Source organism: Haliotis rubra, unplaced genomic scaffold (assembly GCF_003918875.1).
Source record: "Haliotis rubra isolate DU_JTF1 unplaced genomic scaffold, ASM391887v1 Scf295, whole genome shotgun sequence".
NCBI lineage: Eukaryota > Metazoa > Mollusca > Gastropoda > Lepetellida > Haliotidae > Haliotis > Haliotis rubra.
The window spans coordinates 960,512-983,474 of NW_025766963.1; the positions used below are offsets into that span (position 1 = coordinate 960,512).

Below are 22,963 nucleotides of genomic sequence, written 5' to 3' on the forward strand. Positions count from 1 at the left end.
ATTGCACGCTGTGAGAGGGGGATGGGGGTAGTGCTGCGGCGCTTGACAATGTGATCCAGTCTGCAGACATGGAATATAAAGGAGGATCTGCGGATCCTGTTGTAACCTGCGAGGGAATTAAATGGAGCATCAGTTGGCTTCCATATCTAAGCATGGAAACAGTGTAATGTTATAGATGATTAAAACATGGATGTAAGGGAGGATCTGCGGATCCTGTTGATAACCTGGGAGGGAATTACATGAAGCATCAGTCAGCTTCAATACTCTGAGCATGGACACATTGTAATTTTATGGGAGATTAAAAAGGCACTATGAAAGAATATGTACAAACAACGGAATAAACAAAGAGTACCACCTGGGATTGGGAGGGTGGGTAGCAAATTTGTAAGTGCTGTTATGTTGCGAGCACTATGACTTGGAGCAGAAGGAAGTAGAAAGGGTTGTGGGAAGTAAACAAAGTGTGCGCATGCTCAAGGTATGTAATGGAAACTGCGCATGCTTCTGCTGCTGAGAATACTTGGTAAGGCCAGGTTATACGTAATATTAAGGAGTGACACTTGAATGATTAAAAGAGGGCGCAGAAACATAGTACTACATATGTAAATAATACATACGAGTGAGAAAACATTTTCTGTTTGCACAAACAAAAATATATGAATTGTCATTTTGTGCAAACACAACACAACAAGCAATTTAACACAACAGTTGTTTTATTAATAAACATTTATTTGGCACAACTTGGGAGCTGACTGATAACTGAAGAAGGGATGACCGAGAGCTATTTTTTATAATCCCTTCTTTTATGCAGATAAAATTATTAAGAAATGAATGAATAATGCCGTGCTTCTCTCAGAGTGAGGGAAGATAATTTATATAGTGATTCTTATCAAATTAGATATTTCTTTTTCGTCCGAACAGAATTCACAAATTACGGATATTGTGTGTGGGTGCGGGTGCATACACTCATATATAACATCCAAATTGATAGTTATTAAAAATCAGGCCGTTTGTAACCATAATGACTATATTGGTTGGAACACTTGAAGAACGAAAATAATTTCACACTTCAAAATGAACTGGAACCATAACATTATTCATGTTATCATATGAGCTTAAAAACACTGAATAAAATACATGCTGTATGATGAAATGGATCAGAGAAAATTATAATGGCATAAATGACGCTGTAATGACACATGTAATGGTCAAAAATATATAATCACTATGTTAGGTAACTCATGACCAAACATGTCAAACTGGTATCGATAGATTTATATCTAATATGTAAAATTTCAGCATTTCTTAGTACCTGAAATAGGATTAAACGAATTTGGGATGATGTGTTTTAATCTGAGATCAATTTGTTAGGTAGCAGTTTACTAAAGTAGAACTTAAATCAGCTTCAAAAGATTGGTCATTCAGAAACTGAAGCAGATCTCACTTATACTGCAGTAAACAGTATGGGGATACATAATGAAATTGTGGCATCCTTTTTTGTCAGTTGAACAAGTTGTTTATTTAAGGAGTAAGAGGATTATGAGGCATGGTCGACTGGGTTTGTTTGTTTAACTAATCCCACACGGCCTTCACCGTGCGTGCAACGTTAAATAAAAGCAAATAACAACAACAGCAATAATTAACAATGTTGTTTTGCTGTAAGGTATATTAGGTGCCATGATATGGAGATGTTGCTATCTTTCTAGTCGAGCGACGATTAACACCAGGGACAACTTGATCACAAGCTACAGAGATGTCCATAACCATGCCAGAATGGATTTTTATGTTCAGCATACATAAATTGATAAATTACTAATCACGATCATACATAATACATAGCATACATAACTGTACACAATGTCTAGCATTATGTAACTGCGTAAATATAAGAAATTGATAAAGTACTAATCACAATCACAATCATACATCGTCAATGTCCACAATGATTGTTCATACACAATTGACTTTAAAGTCCAACAAGATGAGAAACAGCATCTCCATACTCTATCATGGTCTTCCCTAATGCTTGAAGATGGTCGTTTTCTCTCTGTAGGCTATCATTAAGTTCTCTGTATTTTCGTTTTCTGGGTCATTTATGTATGCTGAACGTAAAAATAATCCTCCGTCACCCCCACCCTCCCCACCCACCCCACCATTGTCTTGCTAATTAACATGGTCTGGTGATCCTCTTATAGATCACATATACTCTAGGGGGGAACAAATACATAAATCACTAAGTGGCATCGTTATAATTGAAACCCTCTCATTAAAATTACTCATTTCGATCTTTAATTAACCTAAATCGACCTTTTTGACAACAGTGCACAATTCTCACCTGGGAACGAAATTTCAACCAATCAGAGGGGCGCGTCTCCGTGACGTAATGTGAGGAATAGATATGAGGGCCGATGTAGAATTCATGTGCATTTCAGGGGGTAAATTATCTTGTTTACAGGTTTGTAAAATCCTGAAATCGTGACAATTGTTGTGGAAAATGAAAGCTATATGTTCTCACAATCTACTGTCATTTAATTTTGTCACCTGCTTTGCCTAGCTTCCAAGTTACAACTTGTTTTCATAGACGATTCTGTCAAAACTGCTTGGTGTCGCTAGGCCTTATTTGTTTGAGCCAGACGCTAGTGATAGTGAAAACGATGATCAATCTCGCTCATCACGGTTACGGTTAATTTATTCAACTTAAACAGTGCGACATTAGGAAGGGTGGATGCCCATCAGATGCCGTTATTTGAAAATATCTCTGGTTGTTCTTCTCTGATTGTAATAAAGTATCAAAGCAGTGTAGGCTTTTGCAGGTTTTCTAATGCCTGGATGGTATAATGACTGATCCAAATCAATCCCATTTCTGTGGTTTTTTTTACCTCGATATTTAATCATGTCATGTAAAAATATAATGTCTATTACGTATGATATTAAAAATTGACATTTGATATATTTGAATCCGTAAACTAAACAAACCCACTTTGCCATTGCTAGAAGAATCTGAAAATTTACTTAGGTAAATGAGTACATACAGTTTTAGCACACAGCAAATGCTTATATGTATTTCTTATGCAACAATGAAGTTCTGTTCGTATTCTCAAAACAGTGTCGGCCCATACGTTTTCACATACAATTAAAATTGTATGCAAAACAGCAATTAATACTCCCTTGTTGTAACCCGTGTTAGATGGTATAAACCTACACATGTTATTTGTCATCATTCACTTGATGGTCAGTTAATGAATATAAAACAGGTATAATTAGTGGTAACACCACTTAGATTACCTGACAAGGGTTCCCATTTGGCATTTCTTGTGTCTGGAGTAAATACTCAGCATTACGAATTAAGGTCTTATGTGACAAATGTATTACATCTTATGTAATATGTGCATGGAAGTGCAGCAAGACGAATTATCAGCTGAGATACAAAAACAACAAACATTGATAAAAGGATTAACCGATAACACGCTGATTGATTAATTACTTTTATCTTGCACAGCGGATTTGTCAAAAGGTAGTGTTTATGTATGTAGATTTACTAATCTATACTGATTACACCCTGTCGTAAAGTGTCTGTGTGAAAACAACTTCCTTCCTTCAAAGGATTAACTGCCAATGCGTTGATTGATTGCTCATTATTGGCTAACTAAGTTACTTTTTAAAGTATGGTGGACATCATGCAATGAGTTGCCAGGTGTGCGATCTTGGGTGACCAATGAGATTATACACCAATGTGAAAAAAACTGAAACGATAGATCACTTTTTCGCATATTAGACTGTTAAAAGTGACATGGAACAGAATTCCTTGTCAGCTGCAGATGCATGGCATATCATTATGGTCTAGAAGCCAGACCCCCCAAATGGTGAAAATGTGGTGCAGTTCTGGCGACCAAACGGGATGTGATTTTTCACAATCAGGAATGATTTAGCTTTGATTTAAAGCCGGTTGTCATCAGCTACCGTGCAGGACTACCGTACAGAGGCCCTTTTAAGGTGCAACATGTCATGTCAGTTATGGCAATATTTTAACCGATAACTGGGTGGTTTAATTTAATAACTTTGTTTTGGAGTGACCGATTTTCATCAAAATAGTAGTTTTGGAATGCTCAGATCATGATTTAAAATTGTGGACAATAATATTAAATATATGTTCATCGCAAAAATCTTTTGGTAAGGTCAAAGGTCAATTTTAATAGAAAGGGCATTTGATGAGAAAATTTGAGTTGAACTTTACAAATCAAAGGTAATTGTTTCCAAAATTATGTTTTTCTGATTCAGCTATATCATTTGAAGATCATATATACCTTTGGTTTGCACTGTATGCATGAAAAAAACATTACACGGAAACAAAAGTTGGTACTTTGTATCTAGATCAGCAAAATATTATGTAATGTCTGTTCAACAGTAACAGCTCCGTGCTTTACATAGTCAACGATACCAAATATGTCGATGATACTGTCGGACTATCTCTAAAATCACACAACATAACAGAAAGCTCTTAAATGTAAAATTCTATTATTCCAGATGTCTTTCTTTGCTCATCAAAGAATGATGAGTCAGCCATGTCATCATAACTCAAGCAACATTTCCTTCATATCAATTCGTGTCTATTGTTCCCAATAGTCATGGTGTATTACCAGTTGACATGGTAGCCAATGTCAACAATGTCAAGATCACGGGAACATGTTTCAAGTCCACATCCACATGCCGAAGTACACAACAGGTTCAACCTCTTTGACACCTTCCTGTACATTGACTTTTACATGCACAGTTATGAAGTTGAAGAAGGTCCACGGAAACCATTTAGTCTTAACTTATTTGCAACTTTATCAATTTTACAAATTTAAGGTAATTTTACCAAAATTATGTTTTTATAATTCAGGCTATATCATTTGAAGATCATACATATCTTTGCTTGGCACTGCATGCATGAAACTCAACAATTCAACTGATGTCAGAAGGAGTTATGTTTTGATAAAGGTCAATATTGTTTATATATGTGTCACTTCACGCTCCAGCTGCAATGACATGCCGTGAAACCCTTAAAGTTGATGGATAATAGTATGACATCCTAATGAAAGGTTTACAAGTGACATTATGGTGTTCCATTTTTTCTGTTTACAATGTGAAATATTACGACTTTGGTTTTCTTTATTTATTTTACACCAGCAAAAGATATCACACACTGATCAGAAAGGCGTTATGGTATCTTACCACCAAATGTACACACCCGTCATATCCCTCTGAAATACACAGTATTCCCAATGCATTCCTTTTGATTGTAATATAGGTGATCTAATTTCCGACTCTTTTCTAAGTTTACTTGGGTTCGAAATATGAATATTTCCTTAGGTGGGAAAACATTTGTAAATTTGAAAGTTTTCAAATGTTTTCATGGCTTAAAACCTTTTGCATCATTCCGGATATCAAGGGTATGTATTTGAACACATTATATATGCTCATGTTACCAGTACTAAAACAAAATGGTCACAGAAAATCTGGGTTCACATTGTGTTATTCACATTGAGGTTTGATAGTTGTTTAGGCTATGCAATATGTTATTACTCTCTCCTGGTTTATTGGGAGTTCACTGACAACATTACAGTTTGCAACATGTTTCGCATCCATGCATTATACAGCGCTCTTCTTGATTCATGATTCATGCATTCAATCAAAAACAAAACATCTGTAAAAATACTTGTGATCGAAACCTGCTTAAAGCTGCATTACTCACAGGTACTTTCACACAGTGTTGTTTTACTTTTCAAAGTTCTTTTAGGTAAGCATTTTTTCAAATGTATTGATTTAGTATTTCAAGCAACGCTGCAGGTTATCTGGATGTCTGGATGTATCAACGCATTAACGCCTTGAACATATACCTCCCATCTTTCCTCTATCTCCACTACCCCATGGATAATTGAAGAAAATAGTCATCCTGATTAAGAGATCGCACAAGCAATTGTACATACAATGTACTTGGATTAACCTTTCCATATTCCATACTATATCAAGCAAATATTCATTATCATAAATACACAACGTTTCTAGGCTACTAAGAAGCAGCCTAGAAACGTTGTGTTGTAAATAATAAAGAAGTTGTAAATCCATACCATACGTTGTTATGTTACCTTCCAACTTCTAAATGCCCATCAAGCATCCACATGTTGATCAGTTTACAGTGCAAACATTATGAAAATTTACCCATGAATAAATATAGTGATTACGATGTAGTTGTGTGGCATTTCACCAATCAGGACACACACACACACACACACACACACACACACACACACACACACACACACACACACACACACACACACACTCACTCACTCACTCACTCACTCACTCACTCTCACTCTCACTCTCACTCTCACTCTCACTCTCACTCTCACTCTCACTCTCACTCACACACTCACGTAACCAGGAAAAACTAGGAGCTTATGGTACAAACAAAAAGTAGGTGTCTACATTCGCTACTCACTGTGTTAGTGAGAAAATAATCAATTAATCCTGCTTAGGTGGATTTCATCTTGAATAGCCCCAGCCCATACAAATGCAACAAAGAAAATAATAAACAAACGCACGCACAAAACCCAATGCCATAATAAGGCTACACAACGTGCAAGTTTAATGTTGGATCTAACAACAGTTTGTTTAATGTGGGAGAAATTCAGAAACATAGATATGGTCTTGAAAACACAATAAGCATACCCGAGCATGTTTGGGTCCATAATTACAGGATCCTGGCACGTTATACCAAGCGGAAGCCTCCGAAAAATTGGAACTTTTGATAACAATATATAACTCCGTATACATGTATACTGAATTAGCCAGTGAGTTCGGAGACTCAGAACTAGACTGGCTTCATTTTGGACTATTGCATTACAGAAGGGGCTGGGCGAAAGTTTGGAGTATGAGACAGACTACTGGCATGTGTAAGGTCCCAGCGATACAGAGCGAATGTGGTTCTTACAAGGAGGGAAACGCGTTTAAAACCTTAATCCTAGTAATATTAGCATTCGGAAACTAAATATATAGATCTGGGCAAGCATTTGAAACACACTCTGCTGATCACAGCTTTTGGAACAATGCAGTTGACTACAGCCGACTTGGTAATGTTCATCTAGGTGAGGTCTGTCAATATGTTAGAGCTGGCGTTGTACTGTCGGCGTCGTCAGCTGATGAAGACAGTGATTGGCGTGAGCCAATTCCATGATAACGATAACTATTGTTAGTTCATTCACTCTCTGCTTGAAGGACAACGTAGTCATGCGACATATGGAAATCGGGGAAAGGAACGACAGTTGGTCTTTTAGTATCCATCTAGGCGAGGTCACTCACTACTGTCAATATGTATAGACGATTCAAGGTTTTCCAGCAAAATATAATTCTAAAGCGTCTGTCAGCGTATATACCAACTTCTGTGCGTGTAATGCGGAACAGCTGGTATTAATTAAATGCAGCTTGACAATTGGCTCTCTGAGGTACGACTTATGCAGAGACCAGAAAAGATATTGGCGACAGACATTCTGTTGTCAGTAATAGCATTTGGAATGATCTACAATACATATCATGAGACTGACTTTGCATTTATTCATCAACCATTCTGGCAGGTTCACAAATATGTTAATTGGGTCAAAATTGATCTTCAGCAACCCATGTTGTAAGAGCGAACAAATGTGATCGGGTGGTCATTCTCACTTACTTGTTTGATGCATGCCATCGTATCCCACTTGTGAAGATCGATGCTCATAGTGTCATGACCATGCTATGTGTAACTCTTTTGTGTATATCATTACATATTACTAAAACCAAGGTGCGATATTTTTATGAACGTTACAGTAGAAGCAAGATGTTTATATGAATATTGTCTAGGAATTTCTTTTGAGTTGTCCACAAAACTAGGCACTTAATGTTTTGTATTTAAAGCAGTACGTTTCTTTCGTAATAGATCTTCATCAAATATTCCTCTGTTCCTCTGTGATAAGATTGCAAAAATGTTAAGACTAAATCGTTTCCGTGGACCTTCTTCAACATATCTGTGCATATAAACGCCAATGTACAGGAAGGAGTAGCTGCAAGAGGTTGAACCTGTTGTGTGCTTCGGCATGTGGATGTGGACATGAAACATGTTCCCGTGATCTTGACAATGTTGACATTGACTAACATGTCAACTGGGAATACACTATGACTATTAAGAACAATAAATACGAATTGATATGAAGGTAATGTTGCTTGTGTTATGATGACATGACTGTGTGTATATTTGGTGGTAAGATACCATAACGCCTTTCTGATCAGTGTGTCATATCTTTTACAATGTATCAATGATTGCCGGTGTAAAATAAAGAAAGAAAACCCAAAGTCGTAATATTTCACATTGTAAACAGAAAAAATGGAACACCATAATGTCAATTGTAAACCTTCCATTAGGATGTCATATTATTATCCATCAGCTTTAAGGGTTTCACGACATGTCAGTGCAATACTGACACTTATCAAAACATATCTCCTTCTGACATCAGCTGAATTGTTGTTTCTGCTAGAATGTCAATAAACGCAAATTTGTATGATAGTTCAACAGTATCTTCGACATATTTAGTATTGTTGATAATTTGTAAAGCATGGAACTGAAATTATCTTATGTTTTGCTGATCTAAATACAAAGTACCAACCTTTATTTCCTTGTAATGGTTTTTTCATGAATACAATGCCAACCAAAGGTTTATATGATCTTCAAATGATATAGCTGAATCAGAAAAACATAATTTTGGAAAAACTACCTTTAATTTGTAAAGTTCAACTCACATTTTCTCATCAAATGCCCTTTCTATTAAAACTGACCTTTGACCTTACCAAAATATTTTTGCGATGAACATATATGTAATATTATTGTCCACAATTTTAAATCATGGTCTGATCATTCCAAAACTATTTTTGTTATGAAAATCGGTCAAACCAAACCAGAGTTATTAAATTAAACCATCCAGTTATCGGTTAAAATATTGCCATAACTGACATGACATGTTGCACCTTAAAAGGGCCTCTGTACGGTAGTCACGCACGGTAGCTGATGACAACCGGCTTTAAATCAAAGCCAAATCATTCCTGATTGTGAAAAATCACATCCCATTCGGTCGCCAGAACTGCACCACATTTTCACTATTTGGGGGATCTGGCTTCTAGACCATTACTTTATGTGGATATTGATGGATACATTCCTCGAAGAAGGTAATAGCCTGACATTGTTGCACACTTTAGTCTGTTTTATTTCTAATATTTGCATTTTGTTTTTATTCATTTGTGGTAGCATTCAACAGAATCATTTTTTTTTTGCCTAGAAGTGTATTGAGACAGACAACATACACTAGGTCGTAATTAGGGCGTGTGTGAAATATGATTCACATTGGCAAGCTATAAAATGTCTAGATATTACAGTCATGTTATAAATTCACTATAAGTATAAGCAGATCATATGTTTAGGTTTCAAAATGCACACAAATATGACAATAAACTGATTAGGATTATTAGACAAAATATAAGGACGTACATTGACATTAGTCAACTTTGATTCAAAGTAACTGAATCTTGTACTCAGATCTTGGACTTGTGAGTGTTGTTATCTGACTTTTGAAGTCTCATTTCATGCACCGCATTTCCTTTAGAATTGTATCTTTGTCTCCTTTTGAGGTCAGATGGCCAGGGTATATTTCAATGTTGTTAACACACAAGTTTCTGTGTTTTATAAGCTGAGTTGGCAGCGGATTACAGCTTAATAGCAGCGTTGCAAACTCCCGCCTGCCCGACCGTCCGGGACGGTCTGTTTTGCGACCGGACGGTCAGTTTTAAAAAGTTGCACGCCCGATGGTCTGGCTGTTGAATCAGCGTAATTTTGTAATGTATATAATGACTAAAAACATTTAAAAACGTGTTATTGTGCCGATCGATAATTTCGATGTTATTTTCACATATTGGACCTAATAAATTACGAACATTATCATTTACGAATTCATCAAAAACTAACCACGAAATCTTGATCATGTTTCCGCGGCGTGTATGTATTTACGCATCCTTTTTTATCACACTAAGCTACCAAATGTACATGTAATGGATTGCGCGATTGGCTGCTATTTTAAGCATTGGACAATCAGAAACGGGCTTTCCCGACCCCACCTGCATGTAACAATGTTTCAAGGACATCATTAAATAAATTGAATAAACTAATGAATAAAATCAACAATAGCATTCATAAAAGTTGTCAAACGTACATATAAAACTACTATTTCCATCTTTTTGTGCGATCATGCAATGCGAGTCAAGTCACTGACAAGTGACATCTCGGCTTTCGCCGCCTCAATCTTCACGCTTGGACACGATGTTTAATGCGAAAATATATACATGAAGCATTTTTGTCACAGGTCATAATCTAGCACTATACTTCGAATAAGTTCCATAATTTACGTATACATAGCGATTTTGTGCTTAATATGTTCCGAATAGCATTATTTTACCCAAAACTTTCGTCTAAATATAAAAGTTTTCGTTTACGAGGACAGTATCCATTGCCGTAATTGATTTTGACCAATCACGACTCTTATAGCAGACTGTGGCGAAAAAGCGTCATTAGAAACCAATCTTTATCCAATAAAATCGCTTCTTACAACTGTGAAAATACTCTCAGCAAGGGTATAGTGATATTGTTGATGTTCAGAGCTTTCCAACGATACCCGCCATCAAACGATTCGCCTCGCATGTTATTCATACGAAGCTTCGAAAACGGAGGTATTTTCCGTTGTTGTGTCATGTTACCGAGAGGAAAGCCACTGATATCGGGAAATAGGCGACCATACATATTATCTTAAAGATTTCTTAAATAATATGCATGGTCAGCTATTTCCGATATCATCAGTGGCTTTAATAATTTTCTGATTACGTAAAAATGAAAATATAAAAGAAAAAGGCACGGGGATGTTATGACAAGTCACAAATGGAAAAAAATCATCATAGTTTTTGCTTCTTTTGTGATATTTCTGGATATTATAAATGCTTGCATTTTCATTAAAAACATAAAAGTTGTAGTTGTATTATTTGAAAAATGTTAGAAAAATAAATTTCATATTTATCAACAGTGGGATTAGATCTTTTAATTTTGCTGTATATCTAGAATCCAAGTTGCAACATTAAATGTCATTAACAATTTAGTTATATGATGCCATTGGGATTTAAAAAATGTCAAAAAGAGCTTTAGGTCAATGGCCTATCGCCAGACACCCACTCAGGACATTTGTCCTACAAATTTTTATAGGCTTCAAAATCACTGTTAATCCTGAAAATTCTGGACTGGTAACTTTCCAGCCGGTCAGGTAACTTTTGAGAGTTACCAGACCAGTTGTCTGGCCGAAATTTTGGGGAGTTTACAACACTGTTAATAGGCAAGCGACTGGAGCATGTGAAAATTGAGATGACCAAGCTCAGTTTCCAATGATGTTATGCCACTGGTGGAAACATTTTCTTAAAAAAAATTCTTTTGGTAAATATAGATACATGCATAATTCAAAATTTTCATATGCATTGAAAACAGCATAGCTCAAACCAACATGCAGGAAAATCATGCCTGCACATACAGTAAGCCTGAAGTATATATATTATATATCGAACCCAATGACACTGGATTAGTATTGACAATGTTTGCCAAGCGTTAGTTGCAGGCTTCTGTTTGACTAACCGAAAAGTCCAAGTCTTGCTCTATGGACTTCGACCGACACTATTTCTATGATTTTCTATGGTCGTAATACAACATAAAGATGACAGGGAGCATTAACATATGTCTTGACACACAGATGAGCTTACTGCACACTCATTTTTTGTCAATACCCACTCCAGTATTGTTGATCATAAAAGTATTCCATGTCTCTGTGTATGATATATAGTGATGTTTCTCACAAACAAATCTTCACATTTCTCCATGCAAAGCATCAGTAGTATTGGTTGACCCAAGCTGCAAAGCTCTCCCCAAATGAATTAGGGACTGGACATTACTGATGCCTGGGATAAAATGTGTAAATATTATATGTTGTTTGTGCCAATAGATTGCCCAGCTTGACCGTGAGAAGCAGGATATTCATGAGTCTTTGGAAGGGGTAAGTCATTTGTTTTACCTTAAACATGACTTTGCCTTTTGCTTCTCCTCAACAGTTGTAATGTGCTAGTGCATATCCATATGCTCCTGTAATGAAACCTTTTAAGCCTCCTTCAATTTTTGTGAGTTGTCCTATCATTGAGAGTTTTTGTCATTATTGTGTTCTTGTGTGACTCACTCTTTGGTTAAAAGCTTTTGTACCTTACCAGGTGGAAGCAGACAATTTACTCATCGTCTGCTTTATCTGCTCAAGCAGCTGAGGTCATGAACAAACTGGTTTACAACAGAGACCTTTGAAACTCAAATTCACTGTCTTGTGCGCAGTTGTGCAAAACAACTTTGGCACTAGACTCATAAATCTTTGTGAGATCTGGGAGTTGTAACCTTCATATCCCTAAGATTGCCCTGTTCAGAGGACAGAGGGTCCGGCCTAGTGCACACAAACTTAACAATGCATATATATTTGATTTATCAGACACATCAACATTTACTTTGAAATGTGTATATTGTATCATGGGGTGTGGGGGTGGGGCGTGTTTGTTATATTTATTTGTTTGTTTATTTTTACACCAAGCTCCTACAATAAGATATCATTGTTACAGCTTTGTAGGTGAGTCATTCCATGTTAATTCAACCAAGGCCTCCCAGTTCATGTCATCGATTTTGTTCATTTTTACACAGTGTATAGAACATACATGGAACATAACACACATAAAATATTTCTATTCAATTCACATTGGTTTGGGCACTTGGGGGTTTAATTTATGGCACAGCCTATTTAGAAAATGGAGCACCATTTGTACTAATATCAATTATGTGGTACTAAATGATCTCTAAATACAACTGAATCAAAGCACCCTTGTCCATAAGTAAATATTCATGTTGACCTTGAGTCTCTGAAACAATGGGCTTCCATTTTCATCAAAGAAGCATGTTGTTTTAGTGTATCACTGGCCTCTTCATGTTTGTATTACATCCCATGACAAACATTATCATGTTGTTTTAGTGTATCAGTGGCCTCATGTTTGTATTACACATTCATTCCTCAACATTGTTAACCATGTATTCTTTGTAGTGCCTCATATATGTATATACATATATATATATCCCCTCATACTCCCTACCATTCACCTGATGAAGCATACACTTCGAAACTGTGTTATTCACAATAAAGAAAGTTGACATCCATAAATCTTTCTTTTCTTAAGAAGCTATGTTTTTGCGATTGTTTTTGTCAGTTAAGGAACACCAATACACGCATTATGGATACAGTGCTAAATATGTGCTGCATATGTGACACATACACCAAAACGCTTTCTACTTTGTGGAAAACATTTCTATGAAGATAAATAGGAAGATCCATGTGCAGTTGTCATAAGGAATCTTTTGTTATGTGCTGCGGTTGGCAGAGGATAGTGTCTTCCTTTTCTGAGTATCTTTTGCATGGCATTTCATGAGATCAGTTGATAGTGTTTGACACTTTGCATTTGAATCATTTGAATCATGACTCTGAGTGTATCGCTCAACAGTTTTCAGACTTTTTCATTGAGAAGATTGTGAAAATTCATCAGACATTTTCACACGATGAGAGTCCCTCTAGTATGTATGAAGAAACCCATTTTTCCTTTGAATCTGACTGTCTCACAGAGTTTGCTCCATTTACAACCAAGGAGTTGTTAGCTCTTATTAAGAAATCCAAACCGACTTCCTGTGCTCTGGACCCTATACCAACCAAGATTGTAGTGAATAACATTGATATTCTCATACCAGTAATTCTTCACATCATCAATTCAAGTCTCAGGTCAGGAGTAGTTCCACAAAGCATCCAGAAGGCGATAGTGAAACCATTACTGAAGAAATCCACTCTGGACAAGGATGAGCTACAGGCCAGTCTCAAACCTGTCGTTTATCTCCAAGGTGATTGGGAGAGCTGTCGGAAAGCGATTGGCAGAACATCTTGAGCATCACAATTTGTACAAGCCTTTCCAATCGGCATACCATCCTAAACACAGTATGGAGACAGCCCTATTGAAAGTCCTCAACGACCACTGACGTGGTATTGACAGTGGTAATGTGGGCCTCCTGTGCTGTTAGATTTGAGCGCAGCCTTTGATACCATAGACCACCAGATGCTACTCAGTCGCCTCAAGGATGACTTCTTCCTCAATGGTACTGTATGGTCCTGGTTCAAATCCTATCTGTTGAATCGGTATCAATTGGTGTATATCGATGGTGTCTATTCAGCTCCAGTGAATCTCTCAAGCGGTGTGCCACAGGGGTCGGTTTTGGTTCCAGTTCTATTCACACTGTACACCAAGGCACTTGGTTCAATCATTAAGGTACATGAGATCAACAGGCATCTATACGCAGATGACACTCAGCTGGCATCACTCTTCAAGCCTAATCAACCTGAAGCACGGTGGGCAGCTCAAGCTATGACAAACTGCTGTCATGACATACTGAAATGGATGTCGACCAACAAACTCAAGTTGAATGCTGAAAAAACGGAGTGTGTTGTGGTTGGACCAAAGTCAAGGCAAGGCGTTTAGAGTCCAAACTCACTACCTTGGTTACTGGAGATACTGAGGTACCAGTGTCAGAGAGTGTCAAAGACCTGGGTGTAATCTTGGACTCGGACCTCTCCATGGACAGTCACATCAGCCAAATAACCAAGATAGGTTTTCTTCAGTTGAGGAACATCAGCAACATCCGGGAAATATTTGACCAAAGAATCAGCCATCATTCTCATACTGTCCCTAGTCTTGACAAGGATCGACTACTGTAACAGCCTCCTTGTTGGAGCCTCTGCTGTGCAGATAAATTGTCTCCAGCGTGTACAGAATATGGCCGCCAGGATTGTGTCACTCGCCCATAAACAAGATCATATCACTCCAATCCTGAAGAATCTACACTGGCTTTCAGTGCAGCAGAGGGTTACTTTCAAGATCCTCTGCTTAACCCACCGATGTCTGTCCGGCGACGCTCCAGGCTACCTACAGGACCTCCTGCCTATCTACTCCCCCCACTCGATCCCTACGCTCTGAGTCCAAGCTTCTGTGTCGCATTCCCAACATCAAGACTGTGAGATATGGCCAGCGTTCCTTCTCATATGCAGCGACATCCGCATGGAACAGCCTCCAAGAATCAATCAGAAGATCTCTAAATCAAATGTCTTTCAGACCCATCTCAAGACCCATCTCTTTCAACAGCTCTGAATTCTTTTTTTTGACTGTTCACTTCGAGCATGCATCAAGGATGGAGTAATGCGCAATACAAGTGGCCTATTATTATTATTATTATGTTTTACAGATTAAAGATAGTATGCAGCAGAGAGGGTTCGGGTGATCCTGGCACAGTCAGGCTGGTAAGGCTCATCATCAGCTCAGGGCCCTTGCCCCCTCTACATGCAGCCCAGACAGCGAATGGGACTTCTCCCAGGAAACACTGCCTAGTCAAACCCACAAAGAACTTTCCGGAGAATATGAAGGCTCCCCAACACTGCAGCCTTCTGCATTACCCAGAGTGTCGGAAGGGCTGTGCTCCCGGTGGAGAACCCGGGAACTCTCCTGATCTGCGCCAAGAGATCAGGAGGTACCAAACCAAGGGCACCTAGAACAATTGGGAGCCTGATGACAGTGTACTTGGGATGCAAGCGAGACATTTAAAAGGCTTCCGGTAAGGGCAGATAACCCAAAACGTCAAAATCTTTGAGCCCCAATATCTCCAAAACTAGAAGGGCTGAATTGACCAAATTTTCACTCAATGTAGACATCATCATCCTTTATTGATTCAACGCATAAAATGACTTAAGCAGCCGGTGAAATTTTCCGCAATTTTGGAAAAACTGAATTTTTTGCCGATTATCACGTTTGTGTCTGAAAATCTTGTTCTCCAGAACATCATATAGTACAATCGTGTTCGATACGCAGTTTGAAAACCGATACTCTGGAATACTTAATTTGCTCAAGGCATGTCGATATCTTGAATGGTTTTGGAGTTATCGCCCTTGGAAGTTGGTGAATTTTTCTAAGACACATTTTCATAGGGTTAAAAAAAAGATCACAACTCTGCGAAAAATCAATGTATTCCATTTTCCTAAGTACCAACCTCTAGGTAATTGAATGGGAAACATTTTTGCTTCACATCATGGTTATGTAAAAATCAGTAATTACGTCACCATTACGATACAAACACAACCTTCGCGATTTTTCACATTTCCGCACCTTTTGACGGTGCCTGTGTTTAACAATCTTCTTCTCCTGAACGGCAAATAGTACAATCGCATTCGATACACCGTTGGAAAGCCTATACTCTGGACACCTTAATTTGTTCAAGGCATATCGATATCTTGAATAGTGTCGGAGTTATTACCCTTGGAAGTTGGTCAATTTTGTCAAACGCATTTTTATAGTGTTTATAATAATGTCACAGCTCTGACCTAACCTCTGGGACGATTTTCATGAAACTTTCAGGGATGATAGCCTGTATGCTGAATATGATACAATGTTGAAAAAATCCCGACTTCCGGCTTCCGGTAAGGGCAGATAACCCAAAATGTCAAAATATTTCAAAATCTTTCAACCTCAATATCTCCAAATTTTTAGAGATAATTTGACAAAGTTTTCACTTAATGTAGACAACGTCATTCTCCATCAGTTCAATGCATAAAATAAGTCGGGCAGCAGAAGAAATTTTCCGCAATTTTGGGAAAAACTGAATTTTTTGTTGATTTTTCTGTTTTAACGGTGCCTGTGTTTAAAGATCTCCTCCTCCTGAACGGCATATAGTACAATCGTTGTAAAGCCCACACTCCGGATTACTTAGCTTGTTCAAGGCATGTCGATATCTTGAATAGTTGTGGAGTTATCACCCTTGGAAGTCGGTGAATTTTCTAAGACACATTTTCATAGGGTTCATAAAAAATGTCACAGCTCTGCAAAAACACAATGAATTTCGTTTTTCAAGGTACCAAACTGTAGATAATTGAATGTGGAACATCTTTGCTTCACATGATCTATATGTAAAAGTCAATAATTACGCCACAATTACGCCACAAACAGGGAGGGACATTAGGATTTTCGCATTTTGTCAGTTGTGAGATAACTAACTGAAGGAAGCGGCGATTGTTGCTTCCTTCAGTTAGTTATCTCATATCACAGGAAGCGACAGTAAAATCTAGCAACAATCGCCGCTTCCTGGTATTCCAGTGCCCACAGAAATAGTTCCCTCCTTAACTCAGTAATCACTCCTTTAGTATATGTCTGTATATATTGCTCAATTCTTTTGGTTTGTTTGACTGTGCCTTCCTGTTTGTTTTTCTGCAGTTTGTGAATTTTCCGTTTGTGTCAGCAGCATTGAATCAATGCCAAATTCATCTCAGGTTGGAACCCCTGGCCTTTAACCACACCACAGTAATTTTTGAATGGTTGAGTTGAGTTGAGTTGAGTTGGGCTTTACGTCACATCGGCATTATTCCAGCCATATAGTGATTAGAACAAGTCTGCATTAGTAGACATGGTAAGTACAGAGTCAAAATGAGTTTTATTTAAAAAACATCTATTCATTACGTTGTCATTTAAAAACAGAAAAAGTCATAGCACTAAATTTAAAAGCAGGCAATTTGTTAGTCACATTACACAGTTGCAATTTATGATACAGATAAACTTCCCTCAGGTTGTTCACTATCAGATGAGCACTCACGCGGGAGAACATATATCTCCTATAAAGAGACTACCACTGCAAAGCATGGTCCACGTGCAGATATGGGAGACGATGTCAATTTCAACGACAGATGTAGTTGACAATGACAAGGAGCTGTCAAATCTGAGTTTGAACGTCATCCAATGCCCAAAGAAATAGCGTTACATCGGCATTATCCTAGCCATACAGCGTCCAGAACAAGTTGGCATTAATAAACATTGTAAGTACAGAGTGAGATATGAGTTTTATTTCAAATTGTTTTTGAATGGGTGTTTAACAAATGCACTATATACACACATAAATCTATGGTTGTTTCACAAGTGCAGTATATGCACATACGTGTATGCGTCAGATAGCTAGGATCACGGCGATTCCAGAACACTAATCGTATGGACCGTAGACCCGAGGACAGCGGATCTACGGCATGTTAAAGAGAGAACTATATCTTCTGTGGGAACTACTTAAAAGGTACATGACCCCGGCTGCATTTCACCGATCCGCTCTCGTGTCAAAATCGTGTTCTGCCTGCGTTTTGAACGCTTTCTAGCCCTTCAATACACTTCAAACACCCGTAACTCCGAGAGTTAAAATGGATGCTCCAGCTGGCGTCCAAAGAAACGGTACAAGTAAAAGTAGCCACGGGGAGTGTATGGGGAAGTCTGAAGACCGCCAGTATTGCCCAGGAGGCAATCCTAGTTATTATTATTATTATTATTGTGAAACATTTAAGTTTGCTGTGCTAATTGAAATAAAACGGCTTTGGAGAGATGTTCAATTGGTTTGCTAACCAAAACAGATTGCCATAAATCTGTTTTCACAAGAACAGATTTGTTAACTATTATGAGTCTTGAAGAAAATGAACGCTGTTTGATTTTTGCTTGTGCTGACATGGTGGATATTACTGAAGCAGATACTGTCTGTTTTCACCATTACAAATACTTCATGGAGAAATATTCTATTTATCAAAGGTCTTGTGCAGATCCATTTGATAAGCATTTGAGCAGTGTTCGAAAAAAAAGTCTTAAGATGGTTTTGCTCGATAAAGCCAAAGTCATTTCTCCTGTTGCTTGAAAGAATGTTAAACCTGGCCAGAAGTTGTGCTCCTCGTGTTACATCGAAATGGGTAAAAAACAATCCAGACTTAAAATGACAGTGGATCTTGAATCTACAAGTAGCAGAGCTTAACGAGTAACTTGAACCATTCCATCCCGGATTATCTGCAGAAGGTTTATAATAATAATAATAGTCCACTTATATAGCACCATTCCAGGATGAATATCTTGCTCAAAGCGCTAAGAAGGAAAAGGAGTGTTCAGGCAAATGCTTGACAGAACAAGTGAGTCTTAAGAGATGTCCGGAAAGAAGAATAGGTTGGAGAAGTACGTAGTTCTTGAGGGAGAATATTCCACTGATAAGCTGCTGAATGTGAAAAAGCCTGTTGCTCATAACTGCACAGTTTGACTTTAGGCACAATGAATAGCTGTTGAGATTCTGAGCGGAGCGATCTGGATGGAATGTAGGTCACAGAGATAAGATGGAGCAATATGAGAATGACACTGATATAGCTTAGCTAGACAGAGAAGTTTGAAATTGACTCTGTTGAACAGGAAGCCAATGAAATTCTTTGAGGATCGGGGTGATATGGTCTGATTTTGGGGAGAGTGAAACAAGTCTGTCCTGGATTGATTGCAATCTTCTGATGACATTGTTTTGAGAACCAGCTAGGAGGCTGTTGCAATAATCTATCCTTGAAATTATTAGTGAAAGGGTCAGTGTTTTCGTAGCATCCTTAGTCAGGGCATGCTCTAATTTTCCCAATGTTTCTTAGCTGTAGGTGACAAGATCGAGACAACTGACTAACTTGTTTGTTCAAGTCAAGGTTTGAGTCTATAACTATGCCAAGGTCCTTCAAGCTGGTGGAGATAGGAACTAATGCATCTCCAATTTGGATGGTATCAAGCCGATATTTGTTGCGTCTGCTAGCAGGGCCTATGAGCACTGACTCAGTCCTTTCATCGTTGAGGTGAAGTTTGTTCTGAGTCATCCATGACTTGATATCTTGACAACAAGTAGAGGTTTGTTTGGTTGATTCATGGTCAACAAAGGGGCTTGGTTTGAATGAATTCACAACCTGTGTACATCATCAGCATATATATGGTGTGACAGTTTGTGTCTGTCAGTAATACCGCCGAGGAGCTTGGTATACAGGGTAAACAGCTTCGGTCCAAGGACGGACCCTTGGGGTACGCCACAATGTAGATGTGTAGGTGATGAAGATACCCCATTTACTGAAACTTGCTGAGTCCTATCTGTTAGATACGACTTTATCCAATTCAGGGCTGGTCCACGCACACCTAGTTCAGTTCTCAGACGAGTGACAAGCTTCTCATGGTCCATAGTATCGAAGGATCGCATAAATGGTGAAAATGGTGAAAAGGTACACAAACAAAAGAGGCTCCTCTCAGGAAAACTTAAAGAACTGTATCTTTCTTCCAAAGAAGAGACAAGCAACCTCTATAAAATTTCCTTTTTCTAAGTTTTGTGAATTGAGACCTAAATGGTGTGTTACAGTTGGAGCTCCCGGTAGACATTCAGTGTGTGTATGTCAAATCGATCAAAATGTCAAACTTATGCTTGCTGCATTGCTTTGATTGCAGTTAAGTGTTCAGAAAATCCTACAGACATTTATATGCAACGTCCAGTCACATTTATTAGTCAGACAGACAGACAGACAGACAGACAGATTTATTCAATAAAGAGGCCTTTGGCCCATGATAAATGCTTTCTTGGTGATATCTATAATAATTTGGGTGAGAATATAGCTGCAGAGCAGGCACAGGTATGCAAATTTGTAATAAATATTATATTATATGGACAACAAGTGGGTGAGAATATAGCTGCAGAGCAGGCACAGGTATACAAATTTGTAACAAATATCATATGGACAACAAAATGCATTTATAAATTGTTGGTTTTAAATGATGAGCCTTACTGTGTACCAGAAATAACTGAAGGGCTAATGCTTTGGGTTAATAGTATTGAGTCAAAGTTTCCATACTTTGTATAAACACATACGTATACTTTGCATGGATAGAGACAATACAGTGTACCAGTAATAACTGCAAGACTAAGTGCTTATGAATTAATAGTGTTGGCTCTCAGTTTACATACTTCATATGAATACAAACGCATACTATGCAGGGTAGAAACATTGCGTGATGTCAGTAAATTCACCATATCTTGCGACACATAATGAGACTTAACATAAGGTATAAACGGGTATATATATTTCTTTCTAAGAACATCATAGGTTTCACAGACAAACAGTATGTGAAGTTCATCTTCAATAAAATATTTTTTTCTTAAATTTACAAAAAACAAACCCTATCCTTAAATTCTGTCTTATTGTATCTACCAGTTTCTATAGCAAGACCGTAATTTTGGCATCTGAATCTAGCCATTGAAGATCTTAAGTAATAAGGAATATCACCTGACAAATATGATTCTACATTTAACAATGATTTGAACTATCTATAGTAGTTACACTTGGAGGAAGTGCTTAAGCTTGAAATCCATAACTGTTGCAAATTATCTGATAATCTTTGTCTGAATAGAGAAATGAAAGATCTTATGCAACCAACCTGCTGGGAAACCCAGACAAAACCAAACCCAAATCTAAATAAGATATCTCGGATGTGTGTGACCCAGGTAGTACGGCCTACATTATCAAGAGACATAAACATCTGATAACACTGGTTTTGTAACCTGCTAGGAGGTAGAGTAATGAGTCGACACCAGTATTTAACTGCTCTGGTCAGGTATACCAGCTGTAGAGGCAAACATCCACATTCCCCCAATACCATATTATCTGATGTAGATATACCAACTCTAAGAATCCACTTACAGAATTTCAACTGTGCTCTTTCTACTTCTTTACTATAGTATATACCCCATAATTCTGAGCCATAACACACAATTGGCACGACCATACTATCAAATATCTTTAGTAAATCTTTACATGGCATACCTCCAACCCTCTTAGAATACCAGTATATTGACATCATAGCTTTGTTTGCCTGTGAGCGAAGACAAACTTGCGCCTTGCTCCAAGATAATGTTGGAGTGAAAACAAGTCCTAAATATCTATATGAGGAAACAATATCTATTCGTTTTCCTTGAAAATACCATTTTGTCATATGATCGAAGCGGACCACCATTGCGAAATACCATTATATTAGTTTTATCCAAATTTATCTTCATTCCAGTTTGATCACAGAATTTTTCCAAAGTGTAGATCTTACGTTGCAATTCTAGGCAGGAGCTGGCTACTGAAGACACATCATCAGCAAACATGAGAAGACATAGATTATTAAATGTTTGGGAAATAAACACACCTCTCCCACTGCTTTCTTGCATTATTTTTTCTAGTTTGTTTATAAAGATTATGAAGATCTGTGGACTCAAAATACAGCCTTGATTGGTACCGATATTGCAACTAAAATACTCGGAAATACCATCCGACATTCTCACAGATGCACAAAGTTTTGAATACATTGACAAAATTATTTGGAGAAACTTGCCACTAATACCAATTTCGGAAAGACTGTTCAGAAGTACATCATGTCTTATTGAATCAAACGCTTTGAAGAAATCAACCAAAAGACAATAAAACCTACCACCTTTCCTTGATGAATATTTCTGACATATAGAATATAAAGCAAAAATGTTATCAGTGGTTGAATAATTTTCCCTAAATCCTGCCTGCACTTCACTTATACAGTTTTGGTCATCACACCACTGTTTAAGTCTAGAATTCATAACTGAACAGAACGTTTTACATAATGCACCTATTAAGGATATGCCTCGGTAATTATTTGGGTTATCTTTGTCACCAGATTTATGCAATGGACAAATAATACTTTTCCCCCACTCTGCTGGAAAATCCCCAGTATCAAAGATCTTATTAAACAGCTTTATCAATATTGGTAAGATGGAGCTCTTGCTAGCTTGTAGGAACTCTGCAGCTAAACCATCTGGTCCTGGTGATTTATTTTTACCAAGATTATTAATATGGGAGGAGAGTTAAACCTCTGTTATAGGTGCATTTAGAACGGGCCATACATC

General features: G+C 37.7%; 1 protein-coding gene across 1 annotated transcript in view; it reads left to right on the forward strand.

Moving 5' to 3' along the window:
- Window positions 1–22,963, forward strand: part of LOC124282195 (ankyrin repeat domain-containing protein 26-like) — an 895,780-nt gene that overhangs the window by 724,442 nt on the left and 148,375 nt on the right. Inside the window, exon 38 of the mRNA XM_046718159.1 lies at window positions 12,090–12,140. Within this exon, the coding sequence (XP_046574115.1) occupies window positions 12,090–12,140 (51 nt within the window). The remainder of the gene's footprint in view (window positions 1–12,089; window positions 12,141–22,963) is intronic.